Source organism: Leptosomus discolor, chromosome 3, assembly GCF_034619465.1.
Source record: "Leptosomus discolor isolate bLepDis1 chromosome 3, bLepDis1.hap2, whole genome shotgun sequence".
NCBI lineage: Eukaryota > Metazoa > Chordata > Aves > Leptosomiformes > Leptosomidae > Leptosomus > Leptosomus discolor.
In genome coordinates this window covers 81,539,346-81,565,189 of record NC_141393.1, presented here as the reverse complement: position 1 = coordinate 81,565,189, position 25,844 = coordinate 81,539,346, and the positions used below count along the sequence as shown (strand labels likewise).

The 25,844-nt window shown below is 39.3% G+C and overlaps 1 protein-coding gene across 1 annotated transcript in view; it reads left to right on the top strand.

Moving 5' to 3' along the window:
* The window catches only part of PKN2 (protein kinase N2), a 54,305-nt gene that overhangs the window by 10,030 nt on the left and 18,431 nt on the right, over positions 1–25,844 (top strand). The window contains exons 2-3 of the mRNA XM_086463545.1: positions 14,154–14,454; positions 20,588–20,739. Coding sequence (XP_086319671.1) covers positions 14,223–14,454; positions 20,588–20,739 — 384 coding nt within the window. The 5' untranslated portion in view covers positions 14,154–14,222. The remainder of the gene's footprint in view (positions 1–14,153; positions 14,455–20,587; positions 20,740–25,844) is intronic.

Sequence of the window (25,844 nt, the reverse complement as noted above, 5' to 3'; positions counted from 1 at the left end):
TTGCCTAATTCTCAAATTGTGTAGGCTAAAACTGTGAGACAAACAATGACAAAGAAGTGTCAGCTTCTCTTAAAAATAAAATACAAAAGTACGTTATTAACCTCTGAAGTTGTAAGGATGTGTGCTGCTGACAACCTGTCCGGAGCACATGGGGGAACTATAATGGGGTGGGGAGACAGAATACAGTAATTTAGATTCTGGCAAAATAGAAGACAGAATCAGAGGTAAGGAAGGGTTTCGAAGACTTGTATTGAAAAGTACCAAAATATGCATACTACAGATCTAGAGAACATTTTAAAATCAGCAAGGCCTTTTTGTAGGACATGTTCTAAACTTAGTGGCAGCAGTAGAAAAGTAAAAGTACTGTAAATCGTACATGCCTGACTACTAGTGTAGCATTCTTGAACTGCTGCCCATTTAGGACTCGGCAATCTCCTTTAATGGAAGCGTGTTTTCTTCAATATTTGAGTTTGTTTGTTGCTTATTTATAAGCTCATATGAAGCTGGTGTTTTAGGCTGAGAATGACTGGATGTTAAAAGTTATCATTAGCAAATTATAATGTCTGTATAATTAGAGAACTTCAGGAAGATTGTTTCAATTTTGTTCTTGAAACTTAACCCATTATTTATTTAATGATTTTTCTTCAAGTTGTTAGGATTTGTGTCTTTGGTCTCTGCTTTCCTGAAGAGATGGAAATATGACATTTTGAAATTTAACACGGTAGTACTTTAACATTAGAGCAAAATAATTTTATTTTTTAATTGTTGTTCTCCACTGCTTTATTCATACCAGTTGGTCTGAGTCAAACTAAGTATTCGACTGTTGGGAGAAAAATTTAATCAGTTTTAACTATTCATCTTTATCAAGTTGGTTCAAAAATGATTCCTCATCGCATAAGGCACTTCACAAAGTAATATCTAAATCTGGCTTTTTTCCTTTTCATTTTGTATGTGCACTTTTCAAATAAAGTGAGTGTCTATGGCGAAGTATATGGCGCTCAGCAGCAGCTGATTTTTGTTTTGGGGAGCAGACTCCTGTGTTGAATTGTGCCTTTTGTTGTACCATACTGCAAAATGCAGAAACAGTTTATGATTGTTAATTTAAATGCTTTAGAAGTTGATGTTCACCTGTGTTAGGTTTCTGTACGAGAGAGTGAGCAAATGTGTTCTCAAGTTTTAATTAAACTAATTCTAACAGATTTTTTAAAAAAATAATCCTTAGAAGTTTGTGAAGTGCAGGAGGAAAAGGAACATTGATCTGCTGTAGAGTAGTACTCAGTATCATCTTCTGTGTTTCAGGTTAGCAGCCAGCACTAATGTGAAAGTGTTCTTTTTTGAAGTGTTTCTTTTTGATAGGAGTAACTCAGTGACACAGTCAGGGCAGCAGCTGCCATCCACATGGGAATTGGTTTCTTTGACTCCAATTTGATTCGTGAACTGGATGACCTTGGGTATGAAAGAAAGGCAAGGGAGATGGAAGTCCTGCAAGTGATCTCCCTTCTTTGTAACTCTTTCCTTTCTATAATAGACAATACTCTTTTATAGACTCAAAAGTAACATTTCATTTCTTCAGCATTTGTCTGCTTTCCCGTCTGTTGCATTTACTTGAATTAATTTACTGTCAATTTAAGGTTTATACAGTACTTCAAGTAAACGGATTTTTAAAACTTAACTGCAGGCATCCATATTCTGAATTTATTCACATACATTTTCTAAACTGTGCAGTTGAATTATTTTATTCTTGATTTCCATCTAGCATGTAAGATTTTCTGCAGATTTCCTTCACTAATTTTTGTCTTGCACTTTGCTAACCAAGTATGTTGGAAATGTCAGATGTTTCTAGTTACTGAATTTTTCCATTGTTATAAAATAAGCTGTCTACTGTCCCAAAGTATGTAGGTGTTTTCTCTATTGCAATGGATATACTTGAAGCTTATCACGTTGTCAAGTACGTGTACTGGGAATTCCTGCAAATTCCAGTAGTGAGCGTTTTGGTGGCATGTACTGGGAATGATCAGAGATGCCACTTCCTCCCTCAGGGTTAGCAAAAGGAGAAGGGAAGGGCTGGCCATGGTTCTGGCATCTTCAGAAAATGGGGAGAAACTGTGTCTAGGCAGAAGCATTGGCTGTACCCCAAAATAATGCCAGTTCATTGCATCCTGGCTAGGTAAAACAGTGGGAAGGGTATGAAAAAGAAAGCAGTAATGGTCAGAGAAGTGTACAGTTGAGAGGATGCTAGCCTGAGCTAAATATAGTGTCTTATTTTGGAAGATGGTGTAGACAGATTGAGACTGTACTTTATTTTTATGTCGTTTGATTTCTTTTTTTATTATAGAGACTGCTTTTTATTATTTTTTTTTTTCTCCTGTGACTCGTGACATCTTTAATAGAACGCTTGAGAGAGCCTCAAAACACACACACACCCCCCACCCACAAACCACCACCACCCCCCTTTCAAATACTGCTAGGAAATAGCCACAACCTCTGAAAATTTGTTTCTGTCAGAATATGCTGGTCTCTCTGACCAAGTAGAAGTCTTTCTGCTGGTATGTTTCAGCCAAAAGTTAGTTTCTGTATATTTTTCTCCTAAAGTTGACATGCTTCAGATTAGATAGCTTAATATAGAGGAATATATGACAGATACTCTTGGGAATACAACAGGTTAAACTTCAACCATAAATAACTTCTGACTGCAGTAATTTCTGTCTTTAGCTTAAAGGACTTCTTCATGAAGGTTTTGCTGAATGTCATGTGTAGAGTATTTTTTGTAGCTCTTGGTTATTAATAAAGTAGGATATTCTACTTCTGTTTAACGTATTTTTCATGCTACAGTTGCAGTTACTAACTAAAGGTTTTTCTCAGGCTGATAACTAAAACGGTTCTGAACTGGAGTGAAGTGGAAAACTTTTAGCCTTGAAGAAGAATGCCTGGAAAGTTTTGAGCATATCAAAATCAGTTACACTGGAATATTGGCAACAAATATTCCTAGAATGTTTTTTAAAATTGTAAGTGTGGGTGAAAACTACTGTGTATGTATGCCCTGGAAAATAGGGTGAGGCTTTTAATATTAGAAAAAATGGATCAGTTTAGGGTAAACAGAGGTTAAATACCATGTTCAAGATTCCATTCACATGATTGGTGCTGGAAAACACATAGAATGCATGTGTAATCTTACCCACTCTGAAAAAGGAAGGGCATTGAAATCACTGACAAGTATGCCTCGTTGTAGGCTTTCTGAATACTCAGCAGTATAAAAAGCAACATATCATTCCCCTAGTTTAATGCAGGTGTAAAGTGAGAATTTTTTGCCATTGTTATGTAAACTTGGGTTTATAGCTTGTCCTTTAAGGTTTACTTTTATAGGCACATCTATACATGATGCATGGAGAAGCTGTTTTATGCTGCTTTACTTCTGTTATGTTACAGGTCTCACTAGTGCATTGGTTGTTTGGAAGCTGAAGCTTCCCATTTTCAATTTAGCTGATATTGAAACTGCTGGTAACAAGAGCTAGGTGGAAAAGTCACCTACACAAGTATATGTGCAAAATGGGAAACAGCTTACTTGGAAGATGGTACTGAGAATAAACATAAAGAGTAAAACTTGTTAAATGAGCATTAAGAAGTCCTTCAGCTAACGTCCTAGACTTGTGTTCAACACTTCTCACTGTCAACTTCGCATAAATGCCATTTTGGGTCATAAGAAGGTAGATTTAGATTACTGTCCTGCGGGTCAGTGGGGGATCAGGGCTCCTAAAAACTAAGAAAATGTAGGAAGTTTTTAAACCCAAAACTTTAAGCAAGTTTGTATTTTGAAATGTAAATATATTAAGAATTTTTTTCTAGTCCACATCATCAGTAAGTGACATCACCTGCCTCCTTTTCATTGCTGTTCCATATAAAGCAGGTAAGTCAGGGAATTTTCTTTTTGCTTGTGTTGTAGGTTAAGACAGGCTTCTGTTTCTTCAGGACCTCTCTAATACCTAGGGAGTTCTTAAATAGGAAATGGACATTAAAAGCCAGTGAGAAATTTCCTGCCATACGTCAAGAGTCAGAGAAAGAAGAATTGCAAAAACACGATTCAAATGTATCAGTGCCTACATCAGTGATGCTCTGTAAAAGTCCCAGACAAATGGAGATGTGAAGTAATGCTTCTATAAATAACCCTGTGCTCATCCATAAGCGTTTACTGGAAAGGCATGGAATGAGATGCCTGCATCTCTGCAAGGAATTTTGGGTGTGGCCATACTTATCCCCAATAGTGAAAAGTGATCTTTTCTACTGACCACCTGTAAAGATGAGGAAAGGATTTAAGGATGCTTTTCCATCCTTCTTTCACTGCTGGAGATGAAAACAGGAAAAGCATTTCCAGCTGGTCGGAGTGTAGAGTGTGAACTTAAGTAACTTCAGATACAATAGCCAAAACTACTGTGAAAGAGTTCTAAGTCCTAAAGACATAGTTCCTTGGTGGAAATACATCCCTTTCCTGTAATAACGGGTTCAGCTACCAAGCTGGGGAACCCATAAGTGGTGAAGGCACTGCTGCACAGTCCTAGAAAGCAAAAAAAAATGTGGTTCCTTCACCGAGATCTAGTATTTAGCCACTTGGCCTGTTGCCTCATAAAACAGATGTTAGTATTATCTCTGATAGTGTATTGCTGCATTTAAGACGTACAAAATAGTTGGCTGCTAAAGATGATGGCTTAATTAGAGTGGAATGTAGACTCTCAGCTCTTCCATTACTTTTGCAATGGCTAAAAATAGCTCCTGTGAAATATAGTAAAGTTAAAGGGACTAACGTATCTGTTGTCTGTGCTGAAAGCTGGGATTGCCAGAAACAAAGAGATTATTTTTTTCAAATCATAATTATCTGTCCCAGAAATGGAGATTCTCATACACGGATCCCTTTGTTCTGCTTTTCAGATTAAAGAAATTAGTGTATTGTTCTTTAACAGTGTCCTGACACTTGTATGTGTAATTGAGAAATTCCTGTTTACTAGCTGAGGATTTCTTTTACATCATTTCATTGATTTAACATTTTTAACCTGCACTGAAGGAACAGAGAAGCTCCAAATTGTACTGGCTTGTTTTTGTAGTAAGGCAGTTAGAATGTGTAACGCTTCAAGTACCACCACTTACAGATGTGGCAATAGCCGATACTGTAATTTGGATGAGCAGTAATGGTCAATCTGTTGCATTATCCCAGACAGATAATAATACCTCTTAATTAGGTAATAGTAGCTATTATCTAATTAATTTTTGTAATAATAGGAGAAACCACCTTACAAATGGCAGTCGTGTTTGTCATTAAGTATTAATAACTGGGGTTTGGGTTCCTTGGGGTTTTATTTCGGTCTTTCTGCATAGTGATTAAAACTTCTTCACAAGCAGAAATTTAACCACACGTGTTTATCTTAACGTTAACATTTCAGCCATTGAAAATGTATAGTTGCAACGTTAACTTTACGTTAAAGGAAGTGTATTTTTGGCTGCACGCACAGCAAACTATCACCTTTGTACAGAGTGCGTTGTGTTTGAGGAGGAGTTATCAAAGTCGTAAGGCGTGATGGTGACTCATGCCTGTTGACTGACCTTTTTACCTTTGAAAATCTCTTCTACCAAGTTAAGTACCATATTCTTTAGCTTGGATAATATATTAGTAGTATTTTTTTCTGACATCTTGAGCTATATGTGTAATATTATTCTGCTCTGAATGCTAAACAACATTAGGTAAATATTTTATTTTTTCACATATATAATATGAAAAAACCCCAATAAAAGTATTTATATTGGGGTGACATAAAATTATGCTAACTTTCTGTGGCAGCAGAAGTGCTTTATTTTAGGTGTTTGCTTTAACACACACCTTCAAAAGATACCTTACTAGTTATGTTTTATTTGGGGAAGGGGGGGAAGTGTTTCTCTTGTGGACAGATTACTAGTTTCTGTATTACTAGTACTTAGAGGCAAATTCTCTATGCCACATTTGCGTTACCTTAGCTTTATTTTAAACAGTTCTGTTTCTTCAGTGAGTTATGTTGGACTTCAAGCATTTCAGAGCAGTAAAATAACTGCTTACACCAAACTTGAGCTTAATGTCACTACAGGAAATCAATCAAGTCAAGCTGAGACAACTCTAGTGATAAGAATTTCTCTCTAAAGAGCCCTTGTTTTAGTCTCCAGCAGTAATTCAAAATGAGTGTATTAATTTTGAAAAGAATTGGTACCATGCATGACCCATATGTAGTATTTGGCAAGAATATTAAAGTAGACGTTTTATTTTAAGTACATGCTGTATATATGCAAGAAATAATTCCAGGCCATTAGGATGAAGTTGTTTATATATTGACATGGTACAGAAAATTACAGATGTTCCCATGAAGAAAACAATAACTCGATGTTTATTTGAAAGTGTTTAATATAACAAACAAGCAAAGAAAACAAGCCCCAAACCCACCAAAACCTAAATCCCTTTCAAAGCTTATTTTTGCTGTCAGTTTTAAAATTTAAGGGTGATTGGTTTGGTTTTTTTTTTTTGTCAAAGCAGCCTCAAACTGTTAAACATGTGAAAATAGTAATTTCTGTGATATTTACCAGTCTTCACATTTTTATTTGTGTAATGGGATCTTAAGAATTTTTTGCCAAGGTTTGTCTCAAAAGAAGTCTAAATTTTCCAGATCAAATTTGGAAAATGCAAACCAATTTTGTGCACAGAATTCCTGTGTTGGCAGTAGGAGATAGGACACACTTGCCTGTCCATTTTTGCTGCCCAGTCCAGTATGTTAAAGGTGCAGCTCCAGTTCAGAATCTGTGACTAAGGGACTTAAACTTTTCTTAAACTACATAGTGCTGCTTTGAACTTCCTTTTCTTTCGTTTATCGAACTGTCATTTAATCCATCTGGTTTTCCTCATCTTTTAAACAGGAGGGTGCGTACTTATCGCGTTATGAATACCTGCTATGATAACGTTACAGGAATTAGATGAGAAATTACCATTTCGGTGCTTCTGCTGCATGCATCTAGGTGAGGCTGCACTTTAAGGGGAATTACTTCAGTCTTCTTGGCACAGTTCTGTGATAGATCGTTGTTAGAGATGCTTCCAGCATGCAGTATGGTATTAACAGTTCATAAAATCTTTTTCCCTGTATCTTGAAAGAGCTCACTTCTATTTTGGCATTTCGTACAGCTTCTACTGCTGTGTGTGGTCTGCTTGAAACCACATTAATTATGTAAAATGCAGTTTTCTTCTGAGTACGTAGTCTGCTTCTTTATCTTGTTGTGCTAACTCAGTTACTGTAGCACCACTGATAATCATTGGTACTTCACATGCACTTAAAAATAAGCTAAATTACAACTCAGGCAGCAAGGGGTCGTAGAGAATGAAGGAATGTCGTTGTTATAGGCATAATTTCATATGCTGATCTTGTTCTGGGCCCATGTGAATAGAAGTTGTGACAGCAGGCCCCATTCGTCGTAACAGGATTTGGGCTGTTTCTTTCGCACGTCTGAAACTAGAGAGGGTGAAGTTTGTTTCCACTCTGCTGGGCTCCATTGGGATTTTTTGGCTGGGAGCAGGAACTTGGAAGTTACAGATAAAAGTTGGGAAGCTGCTGAAGTTCCTGTACCACACCTGTTGCCAGAATATCTGGTCACGCTTCTTGGATGCTGTAGCCACCTCCTGATCTCGGATTCAGGTGTTCATTGCTTGTGCCGAGTCCTCGCCATCATGAGAAAGGTGATTGTGGGGATTTTCTTTTAACGTTGTATTTTTTCAAAGCCTTCTCCTAGCACAAAACCATCAGGAGCTGCTACAATGAGAAGCAAGTGAAGGCGGCATTTCTCAACATGTTTTCCTTCCCTTCCGTGGCGAGGAAATCGCTCTCTTATGCCCCTTTCTGTGATGGATGTTGGCCCGGCTCTGCACGGACACAACTTCCAGTTCTGTAAGCCAGTCTGCACTGCGGTGGGAGCATGCTCTTGGTATTAAATAACCTCTGGCCTGAGCAGGGGTCGTTTGTGCCTGGAAGCCTAGATGTCAGCAAGCAATCCCCAGGGAATTTTAGGTGCAACGTTCTGGCAGACCACGCGGCTTTTTGTACGGGTGCTGTAGGACCTGCTGCAGCCCAGCAGGTCCCGTGCGATGAAAAGCAAACATCCCTCCTGAAGTGTTCATCAGGGCACCAGCTGAGACTGGGAGAGAGGGGCAGAGGGGACCAGCTGATTGAGGACTGTAGGTTGGGCATCCCTATTTTAAAGAACACTTTCTTTTTTTCCATCTGATCCATCTCTTACGGATGCAGGCAGGCGCTCACTGTTTGTGCACAGGAATTGAACCCCGCTTAATCAGTGTGCTACTTGAATTCACCCACGTGTAATGCAATGCACTATGGATATTTGTGCCTTTAAACAGCCTCTTGTTACAAAGCAGAGAGCTGTGACTTAGATTAAATTTAAATCCCGATTTGCAACATGTTAGCACAGCAAACTAATGCCAAAATCTATTAAGCCTCCAAGGTTGTTTTTTTTTTTTTTGGTTCTTGATGTTGGGTGAGTGCTGAGATCTTGACCACAATCGCATTTGCTTCTGGGCAGGAGGAAATAGTCCATGTAGTTCCAGTAATCCAGACAAGCCGTCACATCTGGTTTTATGAATGAATGCAGGGGGGGAAGGGAAGTTTGCAATTGATTAACATTGTTCTTAAAATCAAAGACTACTGTAGTTTCACGAATTACTATAGAGAACTTCAGGGACCTTGGCAGTTAGCTCAGAAAAACAGCTCCTTTTTTGCCTTTTTTTCTTCTCTTTTTTTTTTTTTTTTTTTTTTTTTCCTAAAAGATTATTCAGAAAATTATACTGAGACCTAATAGTTCCAAAATCTGTGTTTCTTCAAAATGAAATGAAAAATTAATAAACATTTTAGTCTTTCTGGATTATGGTAACTTTTTTAAATCATACATAAGATGAAAATCCAATTTTTATATCTGAAATTAGTATGTTTATGTTAAATAGCCAAGCATTTTTTACTATACCTGTCAAACAGGTTTTCTTATTGTTTGTCTATTACTGTCTATTGAAATGGTTACTAAAACTCAAGAACATATAAAAATGAATACTAATAGTTTTAGGAAAAAACTACACACAATTTTACTGTGAGTTTTGATACGATTTTTTTTTCCTAAAGGCAGGTGGAGTGTGTGCTAGCAGCAAGTCCCTGTGAAGGGTAAATAATACTGTGCATGGGTACTCCTCAGCTGTTAAGCACGCTGTAGTTTAAGGCTCCGCTTCCCTCTCGATAACAATTCCTACCAGAAGCAAGCAATCTGAATTCTTGCCCCATTCAATATTCTCTACGATGAAGACATGGTACAACGCGGTGCAGCTGTACTGGGCTCTTAGGAGCAAGTTTTTGGGAGTCATTAATGCCCAGGATTTTAGCGTTGTCTCTTTCTTCTAAGAGGTGGCCACTCGAGAATCTCGTTTTGGATGAGAATTCACTTGGTTTACACAACTTCAGCAGATTCTCTGATATGTTCAGCTCCATGGTACTCTCTTCTATTCAGCAGTACCATTTCCATCGTTCAGCATTCTTAAATGGGAGTTTGGGTGGTACATGCAGTTTGGCAAGGCACCTGCTTCACCCATTATTTGGTTCAGAATTGACCTGAGGAAAAAGTATGGGGTCCCCATGGGTTTTCATAAACAACATTACTACTCTCTCTCACCACATCAGCCAGAATAGACTCTGTGTATTATTAAAAGACATGCTCAGACCACTACCCATTATTTTCAGCAGCTATACTTAAAACATTTCCCAGGAGTACAGAAATTGAAGGCTGGCATCTTGAATTCATCTGTGTAAATAGATAGTCTTTGAGCCAGCAATCAAAGCGAGGTTGAGTCATTAGGCCACTGCAGTAGCAAAGCTATATATGTGGATTCCTTTTTCTCTTTCTTTTTTCTGTGGTTTTTTTTTTTCTTTTTTTTTTTTTAACCAGTAGTATCTAATTTGTGGTCCTTGATAGTTTATTGTAGTAAACATAGCTTCAGTTTCATTACATGCTGAAATATTTCAGAAATCTCCAGTCTGGCTCCTAAACATGTATTTTTCCCATGGCAAAGAAGTATGCACCACCGCCTCTAATTGCTTTCCACGCAGCCCAGAAGCAGGTTGTTGGGAGCAGCACCGGGTGCCTCTGCCCTTTGCTCCTGCTGCTGCTGGGGCAAAGAACTAGGTCACCAGCCGGCTGCTGCAGCGCAAGGGAAGAAGGATGCTCTGCCGAGGGGTCCAGGCCTGGGACCACCCAGCAAAGGTTGGTTCCTCTCTTTTAACCAGCAGTCAAAACAATACCAAAATTAAAAAGAAACTCGGAGTCAATAGCTGGCTGCGCATTTTGTCTTGGATTTTAAAGCAGCGAGGCCTGTTCTCTGTTTTGCCAGCAGTGGTTTAGTCATTATCTGCTTCAGAGCATTTCCACTCTTAAGGTATTTTGTGTTAAATAATTCTGGGAGGGAAGTGGCTGTGCAAAATTCATTTCTTGGCATAGAGAGCGTGAATGATTTCTCCTGGTTTGCACCCTGCCCTGCTTGCACAGTGCACAGGAGAGGACCTGGCCCCTGCCTCCAACCGTTGTTTCTATTGACTTACTCAGTCTTCAGGTTGAGGGGACAGAACACATACATCCTCCTGGATGTGGGGCTCAACCTGGGTAGGAGCTCATCCAAACGAGGAAAAGAATTTTTTGAAAAAATATTCATCTCTAACAAGAGGCTCGTAATGGGTTGTCATCAAATAAAGCTGGAATATGCTGTATTTTAAGTCACTTCTCAGTTTAAAAGCAGAGTTTGAGCCTGGTGTTTTGGGAGGTGCTTTTCTTAAAGAAAAAAATCCTGCCTCACTTCTCTTACTCAGCCATTAGACGTTGTGTCCATCTCGGTGCTATCTCCGTTTTGTAATGGAACGTTGCTGAGCTGCTCATCTCTCTGGCATGAGGATCTGTCTCAAACCTTTGTTGCGTCCCAGCAGCAAAACGTGTCAGCGCGGGGGCAGAGCGGCTTCGCTTGCAGAACACGCTCTTGCTCTGCCTTCGTGGTGACCTCCAGGGTCAACGAGCACACGGGTGCCTCCTTGGAAGACTGTTTATTTCACAGTGACCTTTGTGCCAGGTGACATGTTTAGGAAACTAGGTGAGGGGTACTTTTAGTTCAAAAGTATAATTAACTCTGGATGACAAAAGAGAGACAGAGGGAGTATCATCTGTGGCTTTTGGGAGGACTTAAAGATGAATGCTTAAAGGCGTAGGCAACGTGACCAGCTCCCGGTGTCAGCATCCACACTATTGGACTCGGAGCTGTCTCAGAAGCAGATTGAAGAAGACGAGTCTGTATCCTGACACCTTTAAGTCCATGGACAAAGATGCTGCCGAGACCCCACAAGCTGCGGAGAACTTTAACTTAATATCTGGAAATTTGGAATGCAAATTACTAATGATCATGGAGCTTTAATTTAGTTGAAGACTTGTTAGAGACTCTATATCTGGACCAGGGGCTCCAAAAACCTGTTTATGGCAGAACATAACATCCCTTTAACAGGTGGGACCTAGGGCTTGTAGAGGGATAAAAACCTCCCCTGTAACAAAATATGTGATTGTTCAATAGATAAACAATTAACTGACGTGTCTTTGGGAAGCCCTAGTCAAGAATATTTCTGAATTATTTATATTTTAATTACACAGTTCTGTTTAAGAAGTGTGCGTTCTTGGCATAGTTTTAGCATACTTCAGGTGCCGTTGGAATATGGAATAAAGGTTTTGTTTTGGTTTTGGGATTGGTTGTCATTTGGGGTTGGTTTTTTTTTTTGCATTTACCAGTTGTCTTTCTCCTGTGAACTTCAGAAAGTGTCATATTGTGCTTTGAAGGAGGTCGATGATGAGTTTATGCCTAGGAAGCTTGCAGAACAAGTGCAAAGGATTATGGTTTAAAAATACACACTTTTTTATTTACAAACACTGTTTTGATCTCTGTTTTTAAAGGCTAAGTAGTCATATGCTAATCCTGAAGCTTTTTTTTTTTCCATCCTAAATTTGTATGTGTTAGACAAACAGGGAAATCAAAACTCTGACTCTAATCTGAATATACTTATTACTTAAACAAATAGTTTGCTGTACGGTTGCTATGTGAATTTATTTTCAGTTTCCCGTGGTGGCTGGTTTCCTTCATTATGGTTGTGAACCTTTGTACTAGTTGCTCATCACTGTTGATTATCCTTTAAAAAAAAAAAAGTTGATTCTTTTTTCACGCCTATATATGGCAACAGTGTCATGTATTTCCCAGTACAACTATTTATAGCCTCTCTACATATGCATAACAAATTATTCATTTTAATCCACACTAACAGAAATGTACATGCAGGAATCACAAGTGCACTTTAAGTATAAATTTGCATGATTTTTTCCTCCCATTCTTTCTTACTCAGTTCATCATTTCTAAATTGCTTGTTTCTTGTCTTTTTCCCTGACAGACAAATTCTGTGGCAAGATGGTAATTCCAGCTACTTTGAGTATTCAAGAATCTCTGAGTTGCTAACTTTTAGTAAAAAAGTAGCAGCTATGGGTAGAAATGTTTCAGTAAGAGGGTTTAAAGATGATTTAGTAAACTTGTAAAATCATAGTTGAGGACTAGTCGATTGGATCTTGCTTATGGAAGGCGCTATTGCTGGAACGTGCACAGGTTGAAATAGTTTGACCAGCGTTATCTGCTGACATGCCTAGCCCAGGCACAACCTTCATGATCCCCATTTCCCCAAATTCTTTTCGAAACAAACAAATCACTGTAGACTATATCTAGAGATCATACGTTCTGGGGCGTTGTTACAGTGCATTAGCTCCATGCTGTGCTGCTTGAACTCCTTCCTGAATGTTTTCTTCTGCTGTCTCCTCTGCTGTATTGTTGGTATTTCCAACAGCAAATAGTGATGACAACTAATTTTACACCCAAAACTTTTGAGTTCTTAATAATCCCTTCAGATACCGTACTGTCCACCCAAATACTTCAGAAGTCTAGGCAATTTCTTCATTGTGCTTGAGAAAATTTACCGGAATTTTGGTCTTTTGGGTGATTATGTGCAGATCAAGCCACACGTTTACTAAATATGTCCTGAATTATGACTGGATCAGATTCTACATTTGGGAGAGCCCTTCTTTGTTCATCACTCATTTAGCTTTAGCCAAGACTGCTTGGGTAGGTGTCTGCTCATGGTACAGGGTCCGTGTATGAGACACACAGGAATTACGTATGTAATTAGTTGTATTTGTATTTTATTGATGTGGCTTCTGTAACACGCCCTTTATACTCTTACTTCTCAATGATACATAAACATATACTGGGCACAAGTATGATCTCATGGGTACCAGTGGTCTGAAGACTCTTCCTCCACCTGCTCCCTTACTACACCAACTCCTGTTCATCACTGCAGCTTTTTTTTTTTTTTTTCGTTTCAGCCTAGCTTGCCAGCACAAGAAAGTTAGGGGGTTTTAATTATTACTTTTTAAAGTGGAAGGCTTTACTTGAGGGATTTTAAAAAGAAAAAAAATCTAGCAAATTTATTTCCCAGTAACATCTTGACAAATCTTTAAAAAGATGCCAGTATTTCTTTAAACATTTGTGAACGTCACTGTGGGGTTTTTTAACTTTTTTTTTTACAGTCTTTAAAAGGAATCTCTTCTAACGATGTATAAAATTCGTCATAGATAATAATTGTTAGAAGTTAGTCGTATTTCCTATATCCATTTGGTCTATTAAAACACACAATTAAATCTAGAAAATTACAAATGTGAGTCATTAGCTCTGAGGCATATAACTGCTGGGCAAGCAGCCATGACAAATCCAGAAGTATTTAAAGCTCTTGGTGTTAAAAATAGGCATAGCAAAGATGTCACTAAATTTAAAATAAATCTGTTGTAAAACATAACTGCAGTTAACGTGTAATGTCTTGCGAGATCGTTGCTTTAGGGCAATGTGAGTGTGGACCCATGGTTAGTAAATGGTCTGACGGAGTGAGTTTAATACACCGAGGCCTGAAGCGTGGTCATTTTAAGGGTGCAGCATGTGTTGTCAATAAACTGTTTTCTGGTAGTTATATTGCTGTTTTTCTTTCTAGGGGGATGCCAAAACTCTTCTAGCCTCTGAGAATGTGAGCACTGGCCAAAAGTTGGACTTTTCCGATACAATGGTACAGCAGAAGCTGGATGAAGTAAAGGACCAAATCAAGCGGGAAATAAGGAAGGAACTTAAAATCAAGGAGGGAGCAGAGAACCTCAGGAAGGTTACAACAGATAAAAAGAACTTGGCATATGTGGACAACATTTTGAAAAAATCGAATAAGAAGTTAGAAGACTTACATCATAAGTTACAGGAGTTAAATGCACACATTGTTGTAACGGATCCAGAAGATGTTGCAGGTACCATACGTTATTGAGAAGTCAGACTGATGGGTGCAAGTCATCTAGGTGATATTTAATTTTTAATTTAATGTAATTTAATCTGATTTTTAATATTGAATCTTAGGTTTGACTTAAGGTATTAGCAAACTTGGCCTTTGCAAAATAAGGTTGGTAATATAAAACGTGACACGCCAGCTGCGGTGGAGGGGGTGTGTGTGTGTGTGTGTGTATATATATATACACACACACACATAATATTCAGCAAATACATAGACACATAGCCCTAAAGATCACTGCCATCTGACAGAAGATGCCTCTGTGGAGAGGTCACAGGGGTCTCGGTTTGGGAATTCTTGCTTTTGCTCAGGATTGGCGCTGAGTTTGATAACCACTTACTGATGAATATGGGAGCTCCCCAAATAAGTGCATTGTTTCAAGAGATTAGCTTTAGTCGAAGTTATGGCTTTTCACTTTAATTTATGTTTGACCTTCTTCTGGTCAGTGAATGACAAGTGATTTAAAAGAGAGAAGGAAATAACATGGGAAATTTTTAGACTGTGCGGAGCACGAATGCTGGAAATAAGGTAAAGAGGGTTCAAGAGCTGTGGGAGTCAAGGTCTGTGTTCTCTTTATTTACTTTAACATTTTTCGGGGGTGGCCCTGTGTTTTTCCCTGTCTTCTAGAGTACATTGTTTAGGTTTTTGCAGGTTCTAAGTAGCAGTCAGAACTGAGATCCACGAAGAAGTAGCACTCAGAGAATCCCTGCCTACAAGATGATGATCCCTTTGACCTGACAAGCCTGAACTCTGAAGATTTTTAGACTGTTTCTGTTGAGTTGTTGAAAGGTCGTTGTGGGAACTTGGAAAAGTCATTTAATCTTTCCTTGTTCCTGTATCTGAAAAGTGGGTGTGAACATATATTTGTGAAGTGCTCCAGATTGAGAGCTGAAAAGTGCCATGCAGGCTGTTGTGACTCTTACAGTTGCTTGTGGTATCGAGCAGTAACTGATGTTACACTACAAAGTAGCAGTTCGTTAAAAAAGTAACTTCTGTTTAATCAGCAGAGTGTAACTGATACATGTTAAAACCATTAAATGTAGTGTTAATGAATCTACTGTAGAAAAATGTGTTTTAATAACACTCCATTTCAAGGAACTTGAGATGTTTTGATGGTAGTTTGCCTAGAGCTGAAAGCTTTCCATGTTCTAATGGCATAGGAAATAATTTTCACAACTGCTTGAAGAATTTGTATTAAACCTTAACCAAAAAGTGCAGTTTGCCGAAAAGCTTTATTACTGAGAGTGAGGTTAGATTTGGCAGTGGATGTATGATTCAGAAACAACTTTCAGCGTAACGTAGGTTTAATTTACATTATGGGGTTGCTGGTGAATCTAGATTTGTTTTAGAAGTGGGACTTTGTACCCAGGTCCGCCCTTATCGTGCGGTGTATTAGTCATACTAGGATGCAGAGTTTTAAAATTTGTAGGTCAGCGCTTAGAAGTGAAGCAGAATGCAGCAGTACAAACCAAGTAGGACAAGCCTAGAGACCATTACTGCAGAAAATCTGAGAGATTTATTTTAATGTGTATCATGGGGATAATTACTTCAGCCTTAGAGATGAAGTTTTGTGTCTTGAAAACATACTTCAACACAGTAGCACAGATTAAATTGATATTCTTTCCATGTGTCTAAAAAGTAGCAGTAGAGATTGTAGTTTTTAATACGACTCAGTGAGGTGTAAGATTGAAATGGCTTACCTACAGCAAGTCACTGATTTATTTAGGCCTATAGTCGATACATAGGATATATATAAATTGGGAAATTAATCTGTTTCACAGAGCTGAAGTAAAGGTGGATAGGGAGGTGAGACGTTAGAAAAAACTTTGAGGGAATAGAAGAAACTGGATAAAAGACGGAGAGCATGAAATGAAAAAGACAAGTTCATGCCTCTTCTTCCACTCTCCTAACTTCTGAGCTACCACTTTACATTACATTTGACTGTAGAGGACCCAAATTAAATAAATGATTTTGTTTAAGAGTATGAGTAGCTGACAGGAGAGTGAGAGAGACTGTTTTGGGGATTTCTTTGTCCCTACAAATGACTAGGTTAATCTGTCAGACACCAAAGTGTTCATATAAGACCAGTTACTGGGAACTGGTAGAGGCAGCAACCGAATTGGTAGAGGTAGTGACTTTTTAGACAGTAGACTCGATCTACAAGGCTCATATCCGTAGGAATTTCACAGTAGCTTTTGGGAACCTTAATGTAGAATAACATTATTGAAGCAGTTTGTAACAATCTCCCGTCACTTGTTTAGCAGTTAAAATTAGCCGTTACTGAATCGAAATCCAGTTGACCTTCAGAAGTTTCCAGGAGGTCAGTGCTGGATACTCTCTTGAGTGCAGAATGTCCACTGCTGCCTTGGACTTACTGATGGCTTAGTTCAAGTGCTGATGCAACCATCTAATGCCCTGAAAAAAACCCTGAAGATGCCTGTTTCTTCCCCCCTGCAGCAACGCCTAAACATGCATCACAGGTATTTCTGTTGGGTATGATACTGATGAGGCTAACTGCCATTAAATATCCTCAAATAAGATTAAAATTAACTATTTACCAAAGGGTACATGCTGCTAATTGAGTAGCTTAGCAGCATGCTGCAGTACCATCTGGGAACCCAAATTCAGAAAGTTCCGTGGGATCCTTGATTGCACGCTGAGCTTATGGAAGAAATAGTGGACCTAGCGTCTGGGGAAGAAGCCCCAAAGGAATGAGCAGCAGTCTCAGGAGAGTAGAGTTGTGTCACTAATAAATATTATTTAGATGGGAGCGCTGGTAAAAGGCAATTTAGAGCAAGAAGTTTTTGCTGGTGAGCGCTCTGCAGAGACTCAAACTGAAAAGGTTTTCGGATGAACAAAAACCATGGGTATGATAAACATTTCAGGCTGAAAACTGCCATTGTCCTGATGCAATCCAGACATTAAAACCAAAACAAAACGAAAAACCAGTTAAACTATCACTATTAACTTATTTTAAGTCTTAAGAATATGTTTTCATGAAAACAGGATATTGCAGGTGCTGGGGAATCAGTACTGCAGCTCTTCCAGCAGCCTGGATCTGCGCTGACAAGCCGCACAAAACTCATCGGAGTTAAGCAACAACCAGCAAAAATAACATGCTAGTTACTTGAAATGAAGTCCAGCTCACTTGAAATAACATCTGTTACTTCTCTTGATACTCCCTGTCAAGAAGAAAATGCCTAGGGGCACTAATCCATACCTCATCAAAGCTCGTGCTGTCCTGTGCAAAGCTGGACTTGAATGCATCCAGGATGGCAAGTCTTGTGCTGTCCGTATTGACCAACAAACATGGCAAACTGGACAATCTCTTATTTTTCCCCAGTCCCTATTTACCTACTTGAGTGCAATACCGATTTGGTTTGAGTACTTAGCTCTTGTTTAAGCGTATAGATAAATCCCACTGATTGCAATTATCTGGATGAATTTATTACTTACTTGTATTACGAAGATGACTGTCTCCAGATGAGCTCTGAGCCCCTCTGCATCGCGCTGTGCGCAATTAGATCAGAGATAACTACCGTACTGAAGCGGTTGCAACCTCAGACATTACAAAGAGAGAGGGAAACGGCTAATACAGATGTACCTTGTGGTGCTGCTGCTAAGATTGTCAACGCTTTCCATAACAGGACCAGTTTGTCCTGCTGATGTAAAACTTTAATCTGAATTCTTCTATAAGGAGCTCCTCAGGCTGCTTTCTGAATTGTAATAGGGTTGCAGGGGGAGGAGGAGTCACTTGGAAATGATTTCTGAAAAGCTATTGGTAAACTTGTTTTCTTTTTTTAAAAAAAAAAATAAATCTTTGTTAAGAAACCATGGTATTCCATGTTTGGGAGTTTAGGGAGCAGCTCTTACGCCTGAAGGCAAAACATTATTTCTTCCTAGCAATTAGTCCATACTGCAGAAAGTTTCCTTTGCTGCTGGTTACTAACAAAGCATATAGTAGAACCTTTTAAACTACATGGTAGAGGGTAGTTTAGGTCCACAAGTGCAAACCAACTCCTGAGATGACCCAGGGAAGCGGTGCGGTTACACCTTCACAGCGCAGACACGCAAAGGGAGATAATAACAGCTGCCTGGGCACCCTGAGCCCTGGTATCTCTAATTAGTCCTTGACTTGCAACTTGAGTGTTGGTTTAATGCAAAGGAAGACTGTTTGTGTGCATCTTTAAAAGCTGTGAAAGCAGACTTCAGGAGCCCCGCAGTCTTCCCAGGGATCATCAGAAGGCTGGGATCTTTAAGTGGCAGAGGCCTGCATCATAAATCTAAAGTTGGTAAATATTCATTTATATGATTAATCTACTTTACAAGGAGACTTGACAGTGTGACTTTCAAGTTTGATGTTTGTTCTAATTTTGAATAGATTATTAGGTGAGGATTAGTTGAATGTGAAGACATAAGTGGGAGGAAAGCATGTTGTTAATCTTTGTTTTATTAATAACAGATTTAAGGTAAAGCTGTTCAAGTGCAGTTTCACAGAGAAACCAAGCCAAACATTGAGGAGAGGGTGAACGACAAAACAGATGAGGAATGACCCAGGTTTTTGGGTTTTTTTTTTTAAACATCTGGTATTTTCTGTACTACCTTTAAGTAGTGAGGATGCAGTAAGAATCTTGAAGTGGCTTGAAGTGAAGAATGAATTAGCAGCAGAGGAACTTAAAACTTCTCCTGACTTGAAAACTGTGTGTAGCCTCAGCAAAGACTGAGATTTAGGAGGAAACTACACAGCAAATTTGAAAGTAAAATGTATTAAATCTCCAAAACTAGTTATCAGAAGGTTCTCCAGAAGAAATATGAAATGGTGGATAAGACATCTCCTCCCCACGACACCTCATAAATAATAATTTGTAAGTTACTAGTGCAATGCCTGTGTTTTCTAATAACTGAGGATTTCAGGAACTTGATCCATCATCATAGTCTTAATTCAAGGAAAATTAATTAAAATTGGAAAAAAAAGACTGTACTGTTGCTAGTGGGTAAATATTGTCTTCCAGGAGACCGAACTGATGTCACTTGCCCATAGAGAAGGTATTCTCTCGGTTGTTAGGGTAGAAGAAATCAACAACAGAAAAACATTTATTACAGTGGACTTAATTTATCCTCTCTTACAAAAAGTTTGAAAGAGAAGCCATTGGGATTGTTAGGGAAGATAGTTAGCTAAAAGGACAGTCGTAGTTGGAAATAGTAAAGTACTAGGAAATAGTCCAGTCGCCGCTTATTTTCACTTTGATGACAGTTTGTGTTGCAGAAGCTGAAATATGAACCAGTGATTAATAGATTTTTTTTTTCTGGAGAAGGATAGAAAAGTTAAGGAGTTTGACAATATAATTTGATTGATAAAACTAACTTGCATTCCATTAAATTAATCCAGCAAGATGGAGATCTAAACGCAGTGACATTGCCAAATAAAAAAGCTTTATCCTTCCCACAGGTCAGTTGTTCAATAACCTGTCTGCCTGTATATCCAATTATCCCAGAATTCTGTTACGATTCCCGAGCAAAAATCGTTCAGCTTTACAACTAAGGAAAAGGCTTATTTTATCTCTTCTTAATTTTGACATAAACCATGTCTGCAGTGCTCACTGCAGATGAGGATCTACTTAATATGTGTATTTAGGCCATGCTCATTAGTGTTGAATATTATCACCCAAGTTTGTTTATAAAACACTTAGATTTAAAATCAGGAGTGTAAGAAAGCTTAATGGAAAACTGCATTTTTTAATTGACTCAAGACATTCCTTAAGAAATAAATCTCCTTTGAAACGAAAATAGACCCAGCTACAAACCTGCCTGTTTTCCCACCCCCGGAAGTGATTCATGTGAATTAGGACGTGTGTAGGAGTCACTAGGCTTTCGTGAGGCTTTTCATGCTAAGGCGCATTTGCAGGGCTGTAGCAAAGTAGCTCTGGACAGGAGAGTCAGTCTTAAGTACGATGTTCCAGCTTTGTTTAATCTATAACTTAACAGAATAGAGTTTAGGGTGTTTTCGGGGGGGGGGGTTGGGTTTGGGATTTCATGGGGTTTCGATTTTTTCCTTCTTTTTTTTTTTTTTTTTAAATCTTACCTTTAATTCACAGATTGTCCTAGGACTCCTGATACTCCAAATAGCGATCCTCGTTTTTCTACTAACAACAGATTGATGGCCTTAAAGAAGCAATTGGATATAGAACTGAAGGTAAAACAGGGAGCAGAAAATATGATACAGATGTACTCAAATGGCTCTTCAAAGGTAAGGCTTTGGAACGCTTAAAGAACATGATATGACTCTGGACTTTCATGTCGCTGTGGTGTGAGTGTACACTGTATAAACAGTACGCAATTTCAGTGTTTTTAGTTTGGAGTATACTTTTGTTAAATAGTTAGGTCAAATCTGCTACAGTTTACTATACCGTTGTTTGTTGTGGTTTCTTACCCACTCAAGTGATTGTTTTATCAATTTGCTCACATGCAGTTCAACCTAAATAACAAATCCGGCTTACTAAATTTAGTACATCTAGTAATCTTTGAGCATGCGTGATTCTCTTAGCAGCAAAGCTTGGTATGACACTGACTGGTATCTGATGCTTTTTCTAGCTCCACCAAAAGCGAAAAATTAAAAATCCATTAGCTTAAAGTTGTAATATGGATGATAATTACACAAAAGGCAGCATTGCCAAGTATGCTTCTGACATGGTCATCTAGTTGTAGTAAAAACATTTGTATCAAATATTTGTTTTAATAAGATGTGTGTAGTACTCTGATAAGAGTTGTTATAATCTGCATTAGTACACATGCACGTAAAGTACACATAAAAATACATTATTTTTTTTTTACAGAGTGTGGTATTCTAGAGGTAGCATCTAATAGCATCAAACTGAAATTAAGAATAAAGCCACACTTATTTCTAGATCTTGCTCACTTGCGCTCGCTCTCTCTTGGTAGCACCAGAAGTTATTCTTCCCTGTGAGGGCGGTGAGACACTGGCAGGGGTTGCCCAGAGCAGCCGTGGCTGCCCCCTCCCTGGCAGCGCTCAAGGCCAGGCTGGATGGGGCTGGGAGCGACCTGGTCTGGTGGGAGGTGTCCCTGCCCATGGCAGGGGGTTGGAGCTGGATGATCTCTAAGGTCCTTCCCAACCCAAACCATTCTGTGATTCTCCAGCGAGGTGGGGAGGAAGTGTTTGCTAACCCCTAAATGGATTTGACTTATTACGTAGTCCTAACTAAAACTCATCATACTCTAAGAATCTCTTGACTGAAAGACAAGGCAAACTTTTTAAATGAAGGAAAAAACCCCAACCAACCAAAAAAACCCAACCAAAAAGAATGGCCACATAATCTGTGAGTATAAGGCAGTCATAGTTTTCAAATGAGGAAAAAAAAAGGGGGGGGTGTCCTTTACTTACCTGCCCCTTCACCCTTGATTAGTTATTAGTTACCTGTTCTTTCCATTCACTTCTACTAAATGCTTAAGGAGATGAATTTCCAAACTGAGGGGAAACGCAAGGATAGATCTAACAAATAGCAAGTAGTGTGTCTTGGTTAGATGTTTCTGTGTCCAGACAATAGTAAACAAAACCAAAATGTTTTAAGGTCCTAACTGACTGAGCCAACACCTCCCTAGGTCAGTGAACTTACGAAGTGGTGTTTGGTTTGAAGAGTAGCCATCTGTGAATTGCGTTGCTACCCCTTACAGTCACAGAATCACAGGGTGGCAGGAGTTGGAAGGGACCTCTGGAAATCACCTAGTCCAACCCCCTGCTAAAGCAGGTTCACCCAGAGCAGGTCGCACAGGACCGCGTCCAGGCGGGTTTTGAATATCTCCAGGGAAGGCGACTCCAGAGCCTCCCTGTTCCAGGGCTCTGTCACCCTCAGAGTAAAGAGGTTTTTCCTCATGTTGAGGCGGAATTTCCCATGCTCCAGTTTGTGCCCATTGCCTTTTGTCCTGTCACTGGGCCCCACTGAGAAGGGCCTGGCCCCATCCTCTTGACACCTGCCCTTTAGGTATTACGAGCATTCTACAGGCTAAACAGACCCGGATCTCTCACCCTCTCCCCATAAGAGAGATGCTCCAGTCCCCTAATTATCTTCGTAGCCCTCCGCTGGACTGTCTTCAGTAGTCCCTTGTCTTTCTTGAGCGGGGGGACCCAGAACTGGACACAGTACCCCAGATGTGGCCTCACCAGAGTAGAGGGGGAGGATAACCTCACTCAGCCTGCTGGTCAAGGAGATACTAACCAGATACTAACTAATGGATACTAACCAGAAAGTGTCAGAAAGGAACTTCATGTTCCTGAGTGAATTTCTGCAAGGGGCTGGTGGAGAGGCAGATTACTTTGTGTCTGCCTACTGTATGACTTTCTTATACCTCGAAAAAATTACAGTGGATGCTGCTCAGTCCCAGAAAAATGAGTGTAGACAGGATGGACCGTAGGTGCCATCAAGCCCATTCTGTCCCAGCAGCACTTCTGTTGAGCCCACTGGTACTTTGGATAGCCTTATCTAAAAGTGACTGTAACCTACCAGCCCGGGGCAGAGGGAAGGAATATCTGGAGCGTACCTTATGACTAAGGGGCTGGGAATGCTGTCCACGCACCACAGGCCCTCAGCTCCTGGAGAACCTGGAGTCTGCATCCTCTGGGGCCATGTACTTAACATCAGGTACACTTAAAAGTAATAATTAGCTGACCCAAATGGATCAAAAGACAGACATGAATTATGTTCCTAGTAAACCCTCAGTAAGTAACTTTATAACAGCCTGAAAATCTTAACTAAACACTCAGGCTATAATATTAGACACTGTCAGCAGGCTTTGATCAGACTGGGTAGAAAAGATAAATTCTGCCTTGCTTTATGATTGAGGCACTTAATTAAAATTGATGGTCAAATCTGGTATTTGCAATTGGTAAATGCTTAAATCAGCCTGCCAGATCGAGTATATATAGTAACTGGGGCTGGGGAGAGCAAGCCCAGTGAAAACCCAAAAGGATTGCCAGCTGCTTCAACAAACGGGATGGAAGTGGTGCGTATGCGTTCTCTCGTGTTCTTAATGCTCAGTAGGGAGGTAATTGGGCAGGTTTAGACCGCAGGCTTGAGCGTGGTGATTACGTTTTAAAAAGCAGAGCTTAAAACAACTGAAGTGTCTGGATGAGGTGGGCAAAAGGGGCAGAAAGTTCCCAGTTTGCATCCAATCCAGTAGTTGTTTAAAAAGTAGTCGCAGGACCCTCCTTAAAACATATTAACCTCTTTTGTGACCTTTATTCCAGTGTACTGTATGATCTAATTTTGAAGTTGCTGTGTTGTTTTCAGACCTGTGTTGAGTGGAGGAAGGTCACTGTTTGTTTCTTAAAAATGAAAAAGCACAGTCTGTTAATAGTAATAAACCCATCATCTCATGGGAGGGTTTTCCCCTTTCTACTTACTCTACTGGCCTCAGTAACATTCAGTTCAACCTATTCAGACTTAAGTGTTTCTGAGATATTGATCATCTTTCCTTGGACTTGTGTGTATTCTCTGAGATCCCACGGCAGCTTTGCAGATCAGTTTTACAGGCACTGTCAGTTCTGCTGTACTCAGGAGATGCCTTGAAATACTTTTGCATTCAGCCTCCGACACTAAAAGAGCTGCTGAGTATAACACATCCATTTCGATTCTGAAGATGGGGTTTTCTGTCTCTTGAAAACGTAACGATATCTCTATAATCCTGAATTACCTCCGTTCTACGCGCTGAAGGGCTGATGTTGCCTCTGAGCAAGCAAATCCGTTGCAGTAAGAGGGTATGAGGGACAATCAAGAGCAGCAAGATCAAAAATAAGCTAGAAGTGAAGATAAAGACAGAGAAACCCAGCGTATTTATACATCAGAATGATGCATGGATAAGGTTTAATACAGGAATCTAAAGTTGCTTGTAATCTGTTACTTAAATCCTGTACTCTGCTGTAGGCAGTGGTTATTTCGAAAGTTGACATTTGTATTTGAGAAGGCATTTATTTAGGACATTTGGTGTACTCATTAAATAACTGGATAATCAACATGGAATCTTAAAATGTGAAAACTAGTGGTATCTCTCCGAAATGTTGATTCATACGAAAACTTAAAACCACAAGTTCTGAGACTATGGGATGCAGAGGGGACACAATTTCTCCCCATGCAGCCAAAGCCTTTTTATGTGTGCATCTTGGTGTACCTACCCTGCAGAACATAGGGTGGCATTAAAAGATCCGAGTGAGTAATACATTAGGGGCAAGGTCATAGAGGAGCTTTATGAAGGCAAATTTCTCTCTTCTCTGATTTTTCTCACCGTATACTTCATGGTGCCAGTAATTCTAGCTCTGGGTGTCTGTGCTACACTGCAGTTCTTTGTCTTGGTTGTGGTAAGGGGAAGAATTGAATTTCTTTAACTTCTTCAATCATTGATAACTTCATTATAAAATTAAAAATATAAGTATAAACCATGTCCATGGGAAAGTAACTTATTAATGAGGTTATAGAGTGGCTACAAAATGAATTAAACAAAATACCCTTTGGGCTATAACAGTGTGATACTCATCTACGGTCACTACTATTAATTACTGTGATTGATGGGTACTGCACAGACAGGACAAATAGACTGCCTTAAATTTTCTTATACCCCGTTTTGTTCTTCCTGCAAGTCAGATGTTTTGTTCTTCCTGCAAGTCAGGATGCAAACCTTTCAGTTAACTGGTAATTCCCAGAACATACAGAGCGAGCCATGCAGCAGCCACAGAAACACATGCACAGTTCCACATCCAAGAACCATTTGATAATCCATGGTTGAGTCAGATCTCCAGTAGCTGGAGGACAAAAAACAGCCTGCCTGGGAGACGTGTGGATGGCTGGCTGCGCTCCTGACAGTGAAATAATATCGTCAGTTAGTTTGAAAGTTCATCTTCAGGGATGTTCTGTTCTGAACTGCTTCTTGTGTTCCTGCTTTTGAAAACAAAAATCGGTTAGCTTAGTTTATTCAGATGAAAAAGGGCTGGGCTTTAAGTTGCTGATGAAGTAGCTCATGAAGTAACCCTTGTATATCATGTAATTATTAATGCAAAAAAATCTTCAGCTTTGATTTGTTCAGAAAAACATGCTGCAGACTTATTTATAATGTGCTGTGTAAGCTGACTTCATATTTCTAATTTCAAGATTGAAAATCAGCTCAAGCGAATTAGCACAATGATTTTTATATGGATTTAGTCTAGCAAATCTGTCTGTTAGAAGAGCTCTCATACTCACTGCACCTTTGAGTCATTCTACATAGGGTGGAGGCATTTTGCACTTAATATCATGTCCTTTCTTTAATATCAGCATACAAAACATCAATCTACACAGGTAATGTTGCTAG